Source organism: Lepidochelys olivacea (assembly GCF_965140295.1).
Source record: "Lepidochelys olivacea isolate rLepOli2 genome assembly, chromosome: 3".
In the NCBI taxonomy this organism is placed as follows: Eukaryota; Metazoa; Chordata; order Testudines; family Cheloniidae; genus Lepidochelys; species Lepidochelys olivacea.
The window spans coordinates 205,929,062-205,942,692 of NC_140413.1; the positions used below are offsets into that span (position 1 = coordinate 205,929,062).

The 13,631-nt window shown below is 44.5% G+C and overlaps 1 protein-coding gene across 2 annotated transcripts in view; it reads left to right on the forward strand.

Annotated features, from left to right (window-relative positions):
• Positions 1-522: 522 nt before the first annotated feature.
• The window catches only part of SLC24A3 (solute carrier family 24 member 3), a 319,465-nt gene continuing 306,356 nt past the window's right edge, over positions 523-13,631 (forward strand). For both annotated transcript variants that reach the window (XM_084625278.1, XM_084625279.1), the window contains exon 1: positions 523-796. In XM_084625278.1, the coding sequence (XP_084481404.1) occupies positions 580-796 (217 nt within the window). In that variant the 5' untranslated portion in view covers positions 523-579. The remainder of the gene's footprint in view (positions 797-13,631) is intronic.

Consider the following 13,631-nt stretch of genomic DNA (forward strand, 5'->3'; position numbering starts at 1 on the left):
TTCCAGGGGAGAGGCTGGCTGGGCTGGGGTGCGCGGAGCAGCCCACGCCTGGCTGTGCGGGGCGGGGGTGGTGTAGGGGGACCCCCCTTCCCCACTCCTCCACCCCAGTGGCCGGGGACCAGCCAGGAGGGGCGCCCCCGGGGGCAGGGCCGGGCGGCCCGAGGCTGCTCCCCGCGGAGCCCCGGGCTGGGGCGGGGGGCGCGGCGAAGGCACTCGGGGCGGATCGGAAAGCGTCGGGTGGCTCCTGTCCGCCTCCCCCTCCCCTGCCCGCGCCGCGTGTGTCTCCCTCCTCCGCCCCTCGCCGGGGCTGGCTGAGCGGGCGGCTGCACACGGGCTGGGGGCTCGACTCCGGCTGCCGCTGCCATCGGCTCCCCATCCATGGCACAGCCCGCTGCCGCCGCCGCTCCCCGGGCCGCTGCCCCTCCAGCCCGGCGCGCCATGGAGTAGGGGCCAGGCAGCCCCCTGCGCTGCACGGACCGGGGGTCCCCCCCCTTGGAGCTCCGCGCCCCCCAGCCCCAGCCCGCAGCCCCCCGTCCTCTCCTTGCGCCTGGGCCGCCTCGCCAGCCGCCGGGGGAGCCCATGGAGGCGGTGGCGGGGAAGGAGAAGCGGCGGCAGCCAGCCGCGGCGGCGGCGGCGGCGGCGGCTCGGTTCTCCCGGCCGGAGATGCTGCCGCCTGGGAGCCGGCACAGGAGCCAGGCTCGCCGGAGACGAAGGGAGCTGCTGCTGGCTCAGCTCTGCCTCGTGGGCTCGCTCACGCTGCTCCTGGCTTCCCTCTCCAGCTGGGCTGGGCAATCCGGTGAGTCCCCAGCCCCTGGCACGGCCGTCGATCGTGTCTCGGGGCGGGGGGGGGGGGTTTACTGGGGCAGGGAATGGAGTTTATTCTAGGGTTTCTGCTTCCCTGGGCTGGGGGGGGGGGTGGCGCTCTCTGGGTGTGTTATTTCAATGGCAGGTATCCCAAGAGAAGGTTCATAATCCGTGGCTGTTCAAGTATTCAGTCCAACCCATTTTCGCTTGCTTTGGTGTGCCTGGATGTGTGTTAGATCTATAGCTGTGCAATCAGCACTGGTCGGGCTCTTGGTGATCTCCAGGAAGCCACTGTCACCTCCTGGAGTCCAAGAGATTAGAGACCAGCTCCTACAGCTTGAGTTGTACCTAATATCGAAAGAGATTCACTAATCTAGGTCATTTACTGGCAGGTGTGCTGCTAAAGTGACCTCTATCATGACACCTCTGAAAGAAAGCGAGGAAAAGTTGTAGTAGCTGGTCTCACTCCATAAATATGTTTATATGTAACAGTCTGTCTCCTGCACTTACCTCCACCTCTGTAGCTGTGCACATAACCACCTGGGTTTCCTAAAGCCTAGTGAAAACATGGATAATATCCTTCACATTCCTCCACATAGACTATAACTTCACCTTGTGCTATATGCATTAACACTCCTCACTTGCTGTGAATGTAACAATAACTAATGGAAGGCGACTTTTTGGCATGGCTCCTCAGACATTGCTTTCAGTTCCTCCAGTTTTGATTAGTATTGGTGAGATCCCATCACTTATGCTTATGGTGCTGTGGGAATCTTCACATTTTGCTTTGTATGTGCGGTTTTCAAATCTGTTTTTGAATTTCTCCAGTCCTCAGTGAGATTGACAGTCCACTTTAAGCTCAGTGCCTGTTCAATTTCCACAGCCTCAGATCTGAGCACCAACACAATCCCACTCCTCACGCTTCCCAGTCCTGGGCTTTTCTTGAGATGACATAACCAATCATGGAAAAATGGGGTAGTCAAATGTGCAGAGGAAACTACCTGGACTGAGATCACTGTACTCATTTCACTTGTGATCTAAGCAGGCTAAAACCGAGGTCTCCAGAAGAACTGTGCATTCAACCACTCTACCACTTAGTCTTTTAAATTCCATAATTGGTGAATACATATTGACTACATTAAGAAGAAAATTAGTGCTCTTTAAAAATAACATCCTCTCTAGTACAACATAAGGTTAGAATTGCATGCATCACGTTTAAGGTGCTTTAAAAATACCTATTAAGAGACAAATCTAAAATGTTGTTAGATTGTCATTTAAAATGAATGTTCATACTTTTTGCTTTTGGTGAGCTTCATTTGATTTGAACAGCCTTTGCTTTAATGACAAGGTGATGGTGCAATGTAAAGTATTCAGTTGTCAAGCTGACTTCTCTATTAGTTTATTTTAAAATGTGATCTTCTCCATATGTTTTATTAGTTCCAGGGTTCATTTGTCAACATTGATTGCCACATGGGGACGTTGTGAATGTTACATGTTTGCACTGATGTGACAGGAGAGAAACTTTCTAAATGTATTTGCATGAGTTGCGGATATAATTGTGTTCAGTTGAGCTACAGCTGTATAATTCTAGCTGAAAAGGTATTCAGTTAGACTTATTTAATCCTCTCTGTGCAGTTGGTCTTAATGAGGTGAAAGTCTGTTTACTCACCTTTAGATAAAAGAAATTCCATGTCAATTCATACGTTGTCTATTACGATTGCAGTTCATGCAGTCATGTTCAGTGAGTTATAGAGTAACACTGTATACTTTTTTCAAGGGAGATAATGAAATGGGAGATAATGGATGGGATATAATGAAATATTTGGCTTTTGGAGAGTGAAATAGATGCCACTGCAGTGAGTGGCTTTTGAAGCCTTCAGGAAAGCTAGGGCAATTATGATCATATGCCAGAGGATTTGTTAGAAACTTGAAGCAGCTCAGTGTGCCATTTTGTATTGAAATGATTTCTGGAGGAGTGACATTTGATTTCAGCTGTTCATTGACCATCTCCTGGTTCATTTTTTCAACAAGCTATAAAATGACTGAAGTGTGAAAATACCGCACAATATTTTTATCAAGCTATAACACGTGATTAATATTTACATTTAAAATATGTCTGTGTAAGCAAAAACTGTGCAAGGCTATTTTTCTTTAAGTGCAGTACAATGGCTTAAATTTAGTCCTATGGAAACATTAATGTTCATAGTGTTTAACTGTATAAAGTAAAGAACTAGGTAGTTTGTGGTATTTAGGAAAGGTAGTAAACACCCTAAATAATGGTTGAATGCAGTACTTTATTTATTATGTGTACAGCCATGTTTTGAAGGATTGTTGTAATTTTAGACTTAATGCTCCTAAACTATTTAGATGTTTGTTTGCTCTTATCATTTTTTAATTAGTGCTGTTTCTTCTTAAACTTGTTCATTGCTCTTTCTACCTTGAGAGCTCAATATAGGATCAGAAAAGACAGAAAACATCTTCAATATAAATACATGCAGATATCTTTCACTTTTATAAATTACTTTCTTGCAGAAAAATCCCAGAGTTCTCCTTTGCTTTGAGAGCTTTGCCATTGACTTCAAAGTAACCAGGATTTCACGCTCTCTATATATCAACTGTATAACTTAACACCACTGAAATGCAGCCACCTCTGAGATGGAACAGAGCAGCTGCTTAATATTGCACAGCATTACTACACAGCAGTTATTAGATCATGTGGAAAAGGGGAATACCAAGTCCATTTTAAAGTGCAAATGTAGGGCAAAATTCTCTCTGATCTGTAGTGTGGATTTCTGTTGCATATTTTGCACTCATTGAACGCACTGTTTTCCCACTGTTGTCAAAGGGAACTCCATATGTGGAACAAAGGCAGAACATGCCGTAGAGATCTGTACTGAGATAAGAGAGAAGTATGACCATATTTTGTTTAAATTGTTCAGAATGTTCTGCACCGGGTACTAATAAATGTTGTCACCGCTGACCCTGTTTTTGTCTTCATTCAGTTTTGGTGAGTGTCTAGCTGCATCTTTAGTCAGTGTTACTTGAAAACTGATCCGAGAGATGAGAAATATCATTGAATGTCACACATGTATCACCGTATATCCATCAGCAAGGTGGGAAGATGGAGCTGGGGGCAGGTACCTTGTGCATTCAGGTCAAAATAGGTGGGATTTTCAAAAGCTCTCAAGTGACCGAGGAACACAAATCCCATTGACTTTCCAATGGGACTTATGCCCCAATTCACTTAGCTACTGTTGAAAATTCCACCGACTGATAATAGTCTGTATGTTTTAGCTTGGTTGTATGTGGTGGAATTTTTACATGTTATATTTTAATGATTTTTTAATCTGTGCAAAAGTTGTTCAATTATTTGGAAAATGGGACCAGACACAAGCAATGGGCCTACTCAGTGTGAGTAAGATGATTTCAGCCTAGCCCTATGGTGTTTATAGTGTCTGTTTTAATATAAAGTTAATGTAAGATTTTAAAATAAGGACAGAGGCCCTAGCTCAGTGAAGTCTTTGAGCAGGTGTGTCTGACTTTAAACACATTAGTCTCAATAACTTCACTGGGATTATTCATGTGTTTAAAGTTACGCAACCGCTTAAGTACCCAGTTGACCTGGGGTTGAAATGGAAATGTGGAAGCAGTTTCAGTTCTCATAATGCCTTTTAGATCCAAGTATGACAATACTAAAACAACACAGTGTTTGAATCATCTAAGACCTATTTAATACTTGTTCAGTTTTCCCCTTGCTTTACATTTTCTCCTTTGATCTCTTCCGCTTTTCTCAGTTTTCCTAGCTGTTCTTTTCACCCACCTTTCCCCCGAGACTTCAGCAGCGCTGTAGCCTGAGACATCACTGTGGGACTCTTTGCCAGGGAGAGCTGGCAGAACTGACAGAAAGCTCACAGGGCTATGTAGATCAGCCTGACAGTACAAGATTTTTACAACATCCCCGAAGCCCAATAAAATGTGAAATGGGTCTATGTCCCTCACACTTCCCCACTACAAATGTAAATATTCACTGTTCATTTCTAAGGTTTGGACTGAGTCTGGTTTCTCTCTCTGTGTGTTTGCATAGAAGTATTTCTGTCTACCTAGAAGAGTCTTAGGAAAATAGGCTAGTGAATAGCTGAGGATTGCAAGCTGTCCCTGGAAAAGGATTTGGGAAGACCGGTAACCAAGGGTAACTATCTTTACTGTGTGTGGCCTATTGGCTAAAGGACTGAATGGGGACTCAGGGGACCTGAATTCTATTCCTGGTGTTGCCACTCATCTGCAAGGTGACCTTGGGCAAGTCACATTCCCTCTCTGTGCCTCAGTTTCCCCATCTGTAAAATGGGGAAATGATACTGACCTCCTTTGTAAAGTACTTTGAGATCAACTGATGAAAAATATTATATAAAAGTTAGGTATTATTGATGTATGATGGCAAGAACCACAATGTATGAATTAAAAAAGGTGTACCCATCACTTGTGGCTATATTTTCTTACTAGGGCTTACAAGTATTGTATAAAGTGTGTTCCCATGCATCGTATTCTCCCCTAGGCAGTTGTGTGGAACTTCCAAAATGCATTCCATGCAAATGGATGGGAATCCAAAGTCACAACATGCATTTTCTGTGCCCAGAAATAAATGTGTAGCTGGGGTGCCTGGTATTAAATCAGGAGTCAGTGGAGTCACACCGGTTTAATGGAGGTCAGACCCACGTCTGTGGTGTTGGAGCGTAACTGAGTGCACCCAGGATCTGCTCTGCACTGTGCAGTGGACTGGAGGTTAGGGATAATTTTAGAAGTGTCTCATTACCTGTAGCAATATTTATTATTTCTCAGACTCCCCTGGAGAAGGAGGCAAATCACAAGTTCCAAAATCCTGGACTTGGGATTTTTTCCCCTTGCTCATCAGCCTGACTCTTAAGCATGTTTTACAGGAGAGGTGAGGAGTGTGACACCCTCTTTCAGATTGTGATGATTCCAGTGTTTTGGGGCAGGTTTCTGAGTCCTGACTGCTGGGTACTGGCCTCACGTACAGGAGAAAAAGGGGAAAACTCAACTCCCAGGATTGTTTTAATTGCCTGTGGTTTTAGAACAGTGGTGAGGAAATGCTGGGCCCAGTTCTGCAGCCCTTACTCATGTGAGCAGGCTCATTGAAGCAAACGGAGCCACTCACATGATTAAGGGCTGCAGGACAGGGCCTCTTGGGAGCTTTGCTCTAACTTGAGCCATTTTGAGAGTTCAAAACAAACTCTGAGTCAAGGCCAAGCTGGCAAGCTTTGTCAGGTTTCGTGCCTTGTTATGAATCCAAAATTCAGGCTACTTTTACAGAAAGGATAGTTGAGTTCCATTGCCTTTTTGACCATCGTGGGCCAGTTGAGGGCTCTGAGCCTGATTATTTATTATTAATTATGATTAATCATGTTTATTATGATTGTATATAAGAGCCAGCCAAGAGTGAGGCCCCATTGTACTGGGCAGTGTGCAAACACAAAGTCCCTGTCTCAGAGAGCTTACTGTGTACGTGACTTACAATCTGATGCTTGGTTACTCGGTTTCTGCACTTGGGTAGGGTTGGAGGAGAAAGGTGGCCAAATTACTGTATGCCATTTGCAATCCCTTTATTCTGGGCCCATGCAAGGGTCTACCAGGCCCAGGGTGTAAGTTAGAACAACTTCAGGGCTGATCTAAATTACACTCTGTTTCCATGGCCAGAGACAACCCGTGCCTGCTGATGGTGGTGGGGGTGGGGGGGTCAGAGTGAGGGCAGCTGGCTTCAGCAGTGTTACTGAGCATGCTCAGTCTGTGTGAGCATGCTCAGTACAAGCCAAGCAGTAAATCTAGGGGGAGGCATGTGACCCCGCATGTCACCCACATGCATCACCTTTGTCCATGGCCCACTATGGGACATAGGAAGCAGAGAATAGCTGTAGCCAAATTCACGTCCCTGACATGTCTCTGATCCCTCCCCCACAATTGGGTGGGCAGTAGGGAGCAAGGGCTGTGTCTTTCTTTATGCCAGCTCTCTGTTGGCTGGGGAGGCTCCAGTCTTCCTCTTCCTTTAAGGCCCCTTTATTGTTCTGGAGTAGCATAAATGGGCCTTTACAATACTGGGAGTTAGGCCCTCATTTCTTAGCCTGAAATTAGGCAGAACTCTAACGTGTTAGCTGAACGTTTGGGTTAATTCAAACCGAGAAACTCAAAGCAAACTTAAAGGAACATACAATGAAACCAAAAAGCATCTGTCCTGCACACCTCTGGAATGAAACTGCAGTTGCACGTGACTCTGACCCTAACCCTGAAGTGTTACTGTAGTCAGTGGACTCCAGGGTATGGGAATATATTGTCAGAAACCAGGGTGGGCATCAGGTCAGAGCCTGATATGTGACCTTTTCTGCAGGGAGCTTGTTAAGCCTTGTGAGAAATTACTTGTTCGTTTATTTAGTGCTTGTGCAAGGTCCTGGGCTCACAGCCCTGGAGAACGAAGTCCTCTGTTTAGCCATAGGACAGCATAGGCAGAAGCAGTGCTGACCAACTGCTCTGCTTTGCCACCATGCCTTCACCATGACTTTAGGCCCCCTTTAGCAATGCACATAATTATGTGCTTAAGTTCCATTGACTTTGATGGATAACAACATATTGTTGTGTCACTGTCTGTCCCAAGTCTCTCTAAGTGACTTTGATGGAATTGAAGCATGTCTTTAAAGTTAGGGATGTCCTTAAGTCCCATCCTGAATAAGGGCCTTAAAGAGCGAGTGGCTGAATCTCCAGGCCTCTTTGCTCCCTGGTGCCTTTGCCAACAAACGTGCCAATTTGTCCAGCTTTTGAGGGTGGTTTTTGTGAAATGGATGTTTCCCCAGTAGGATCTGAACTGAGTCCCCCCAACAAATTTTGCATGACCCACAAACAGTCAGTTTGCAGTTGTTGTTGTTGTAGCCATGTTGGTCCCGGGATATTAGAGAGACAAGGTGGGTGAGGTGATATCTTTTGTGGGACCAAGTTCTGGACCTGGAGAAGAGCTCGGTGTAGCTTAAAACTTGACTCTTTCACCACCACTAGTTGGTCCAATAAAAGGTATTACCTCACCCCCCCCCGTGTCTCCCTAATATGATAGTAAGGATTTTCAGTTACTACTCTCCTTGCCTGGATTTGAAACACAGCTCTTGAGGTGATCTGTTTCCTTTACACTGCTCCTTTTGTCTTCTGAAAAACAGCTCATTGTAGAAGGGAGAAGTTTGAAAAATGACCGGCGATTTGGAGCACCCCCATTTTTGGGCACTGTAACAGGGTGGGTTTGCCTCGTGGACTGGAGAGCCTGGGGCTCAGCTTGCCTGATTACAAAAATGGCCCCTACCTGACAGCAATCGGATGATTCCTGTGTAGAAGGAGCCAGGCTTAAGTAGGAACCTCAGGAAGGAATTGTCAGTGAAAGGGGGAAAGCCCAGGAAACTGCTACTGTAGAAATAGTGTGTGATGAGCAAGCAGGCTCCTGCAGAGCCCTGAGTCAGCAGGGGAAAAGTTCTCCAGGGAGGGAAGCCTGGGAGAGCCCCTGATCAAACAGGGAAGAGGCTGAAAAAGAGTCCGAGAGGGGAAGATGGTTCTGTTTTTGCGTAAGACATTTTTGGGGATTTCCAGTGTGGACTGCTGTGTTCCCTGTTGGAATGGACTAAAAATTGCCCTAGCTGAAGGGCCGAGTCACTGGACAAGTTACCAGGCATAAAAACTGCTGGAGTGACCTTTGACAGGGGATGCTAATCCAGCAAGGAGCTGCTGTGCCATGCCTGGCCCCGAGGGGGTGCACAGTGGTAAACGTACCCAGTTACAAGCACTAATTAAAATAGTTTAAAGAGGTCTGATTTCCAAAAGGCAAGTGCTCAGCATTTCCTGAAGATCAAGGCCTCCCTTTAAAAAACAGAACTACCAAAAGCATGAGTTTCTTTTGAGAATCCTGGTTATAAAGTCTCCTTATGTAGCAGTGGGATGGCTTCATGGGGAATGGGGGGGTGGGGGTGGGAAGAGATGGTACAGGTGAAAATTTCTCTTGTTCCATCATGGCTAAGTTGTCTCTGAATAGTGAAATATATCAGATTGTTCCAGAAATTCCTGCTAAGTGAAACTCAGCCACTTCTCACCATCTGAATTACTTTCTTTCTTTATGTGATGAACATGGAGCTGCGCTGTAGTACTGTATGGAGCCTGGAGGATGATCTGGTTATTGGGATGTTCATTGTCTGAATATATTAGGTTAATTTAATAGTGGGCTGTAAGGAAAAGCAGGCCGGGAGGAAACAATGGCTCAGGATATGCCACTCCTCAGTAAACACTTATGGGTTGTTAAGAGACAATGATTAGCTGTGAAAACTACCTCCTGGGTGCAGTCGTCTTACTGGCCTGGTTTGGTCAAGAAGGGCAAAAGCTCAGGAACTGAGAAGAAATGAGGGACTGTGGCTGGATTTTAAGGGACTCTTTGAAGATTGGAGAAGTTATCAGGGTGCTGATATCACAGAAACCAGCCTGACACTGGCACCTGCTGAGTTGTTTGAGGAAGCTCGGCCTGCCTAGGCCTCCATCACGGAGTGGTGGTAGGGCTGTAGGTAAGATAGACCTGTGTAGAGTGTAGGTTTAAATACTTTGTTCCTATTGGTAAAATTAAACAGCACTTTGATGTTAAGAAGGTCACCTGGTCTCTCTGTTCACCACTTCTCACAGACTCCTGAAGGGAAGAACTGCAGGTGCCACACCCAGTGGAATCTGCTGGGTAAACACAGTTGATACACAGGAAGCTGTAAGCCATGGTCTGACCTAAGAGTGAGAGAACCACAGAATGCCACTCCAGAAGAGGTGAAGGTGAGGGGCCTGACGCCTGAGGGCGTGCTCTCAGAGAGACCAGGATGGGGACAGGTAGCGTAGCTGTGACACCTCTTTTCCACCATTATTGACTTCTTTTAGTGGTTTCATGTTTTTAAGGCAGTCATCTGCCCCAGACCACTTTGTTTGCTCCGTTTCATCTGTCTTCAGCTCTCTAAATTGGGAGCTGATACACGTTTTGTAGCAGGAAAAATTGTTTAAAGGAAAAATAAAATCTTTCAGTGAACTGTCCCTTGAACTGGATTGTGTTGCGTAGATACCTGTCAAAAACCATGAGCCAGGTCCCCCAAAATCATGAGATTTTTAAGAAAACAATAAACTTGGAGTTCTTTATATTTGCCTTCTGGTTTCTGAGCTTTTTGGTTTCTCTTGAGGGATACTTTCAAGCTTCTCTGTGTACCTGTGAGGCTTTGAAATGTACTTTTTTTTTATGTGATAATCAAGATTATAGAATTATAGAAAAGTTGGGCTGGAAGGGACCACGAGATATCAGCTAGTCCAGCCCCTTGTGTGGAGTCAGGCCAAATATGACTGGACCATCCCTGACAGGTGTTTGTCTAACCCAGTGTCTCTCAACCTTTCCAGACTACTGTACCCCTTTCAGGAATCTGATTTGTGTTGTGTTACCCCAAGTTTCACCTCACTTAAAAAATTACTTGCTTACAAAATCAGACATAAAAATACAGGAAGTAACAGTGTTACTGAAAAATGGCTTCCTTTCTCATTTTTACTGTATAGTTATGAAGTAAATCTATTGAATATAAATATTGTACTTACATTTCAGTGTACAGAATATAGAACGGTTTAAACAAGTCATTGTCTGTATGAAATTTTAGTTTGTACTGACTTTGCTAGTGCATTTTCTGTAGCCTGTTGTAAAACTAGGCAACTATCTAGATAAGTTGATGTACCCCCTGGAAGACCTCTGCATACCCCCAGGGGTACGTGTACCCTTGGTTGAGAACCACTGCCCTAACCTGTTATTAAAAACCTTCAATGATGGGGATTCCAGAACTACCCTTGGAAGCCTGTTCCAGAGCTGAACTGTCCTTATAGTTAGAAAGTTTTTCCAAATATCTAACCTAAATCTCCCTTGCTGTGGATTAATCCGATTACTTCTTGTCCTACCTTCAGTGGTCATAGAGAACAATTGATCACCATCCTCTTTATAGCAACCCTTAACATATTTGGAGACTTATCAGGTTCCCGTCCTGCCGGTCTTCTTTTCTCAGGACTAAACATGCCCCTTTTTTTAACTTGTCCTCATAGGTCAGGTTTTCTAAACCTTTTGTCATTTTTGTTGCTCTCTTCTGGAATCTTTCTAATTTGTTAATAACTTTTCTAAAGAGGGGGTCCAAAACTGGACACCGTACTCCTGCTGAGGCCTCACTAGTGCCGAGTAAAGTGGGACAATTACCTCCCTTGTCTTAAATACGACACTCTTATTAAAACATCCTAGAATATTAGCCTATTTTGCAACTGCGTCACGTTGACTGACACTCAGTTTGTGATTCACTATAACCTTCAATCCTTTTCTGCAGAACTAGCCACCTCGCCTGTTCATTTGAGGTTTGTCTTCCTAAGTGTAGTATTTCACACTTTTCATTACTGAATTTCATCTAGTTAATTTCAGAGCAATTCTACAATTTATCAAGGTTCTTTTGAATTCTAACCCTGCCCTCCAAAGTGTTTGCAACCCCGTCCAGCTTGATGTTACCTGCAAATTTTAGAAGCATATGCTCCACTCCATTATCCAAATCATTAATGAAAATGTTATAGTACTGGTCCCAGGACTGACCCCACCAGGTATGCCCTCTCAGTTTGACAGTTTGCTCTGTGAGTATGATCTTTCAGCCAGTTATGCATCCACCTTACTGTAACTTGATCTAAACCAAATTTCCCTAGTTTTCTTATGAGACTGTCATGTGGGACTCTGTCAAAAGCCATGCTAAAATCAAGATATATCATGTCTGCAGCTTCAACCCCCCACCCCTATTCCAGGAACTATTCTAGGAACCCTGTCAAAGAAGGCAATTAGGTTGGTTTGGCATAATTTGTTCTTGACAAATCCTTGTTGGCCATTCCTTATAACTGTACTATCCTTTACATGCTTACAAATTGATGGTTTAATAATTTCTTCCACTATCTTTCAAGGTATTGAGGTTAGGTTGACTGGTCTATATTTCCCTGGTTCTCTTTGCTTCCTTTTTTAAAGATTGTCCTCTAATCATATGCCTCCAGGAGCTGGGGCTTTAAGAAAAGCACTGCATAGAGTGAGACTCATGATAAAATCACAAGAGTTGGCAACACTGCTTTAGACTGATTCCTGATGAGCACAGTGTGAGCATTTTCCATCAGGACCCATTTAATTTGGATTGCCGACTGTTTTATTTTAATGATGGTTGCATCCCTACTTAGGTGTGTTTTTGTTTTTTTTAAATGTCCACAAATACAGAGCCTTATCATTTGGCCTGATCTTTTTGAGAGACTATTCCTGCTTTGTGTAGCTAGTTAATGCTGAGGGCTTTTTGTTGCCTTTTTCAAGTGAGAACATAATGAGTTCATGAATTAAAGTGTCTGATAGAGGCATCTGGTTGTTTCCACTCTGGTACGGTTTCATTGGGTAATTTTGCAAAGAGGTGGTTTTCTCACACAAATAGTAATAAGCTCTTGACCAGGCTGCCTTACAACGATTCCCTTCCCTTCCAAGGCCTGTGAGAGAATTTGCAACTTGCTGGAGTAGAGCTGTGAATTACCAGACTTGAATTCATGTTATGTTAATGTGGGCAACCACTGTTCAGTTGTGCTTTGATTGTATATTTCTTCAGCGAGTGTTCGGTTTTCCGTTGTTGACCTTGTCTATTGCCTTATCTAGAGGAGACTTTAAGCAGGGGATTTTCAAAAGCACTGAGCATTGGCCTTCTCTATAGGAAGTTTTAATTCTATGGAAAAGAGGTAGGTGTTTTTGACAATTCTACCCTGAAATTTCCCACTGCTGGAGCTTCACCAATGCTAGCAGGAGTGGAGTACTAGTGTAGACAGAACCTTGATGGGTGCTGGCATTTTAACCACCATTTCCTCTAGACATGCTCTGAGTAAGGTTAGATAATACAGTGGTTAAAATGTCAAGGCTGGTCTATGCTAGAGCTGAACTGGTTATAGTACTGGTGGGGGGGGGGAACTACTGAAAAGTTTTGACACAGTCTAAAGTTAGTGCACAGACTCCCTGCTGATATGAAAGGGGCTAAGGTTCCATCGCTGAGTATCATTGGTAGAATATTAGATCCTTTCCTGGCTTTAGAACAGCTTGTCCTTGCATTATTTAATGTCAAGGACAAATGGACTGGGGATTTTGCAGTTAGCTAGCTGAAACTACACACAAGGGCCAGTTTCATCTTTCTTTCTTTCTTTTGGCTTCCAGCAAAACGTACCCCAAACTGGCTTACATAACTGTGCCACAAAGAATACATCTGTGCCACTGCATAGTCAGATTTCAAATAAAAGCAAAGTACATGTAGGCGGTTTACTGGATAATTCACTAGCCTTTATCTGAAAGACCACACTTAACACCTAACCCTAACCAGACAGCAAATCCTGTTGGCCAGATAACGTCTACGTGAATTACTGCACTTTTGAATCCCATTAAGATGACATCTGGACTCAGAAAATCATCTGCCTTCTCATCAGGGATGTTTCAATTAACACCCCTTTGCTTTACTTCTCTCCCCCCCCCCCCCCGAACTCTTGCCTAAAATTTTAAACCAGAACCTTTTGGGTTAAAAGAAATTCTCATGTTTTGATTTATTTATATTACTTTTTCTTCTCCAACACCTCTGAACTTTGTCCTGGACTGCAAGCAGAAAAGCAGAGGTTCTCGGAGGCGGTTTGTGTAGTCATTTACACCAGTGCAAAATTTATGCACCAATCATCGGAGTGGCAGAGTCTAGTCCTTTTCTCACACT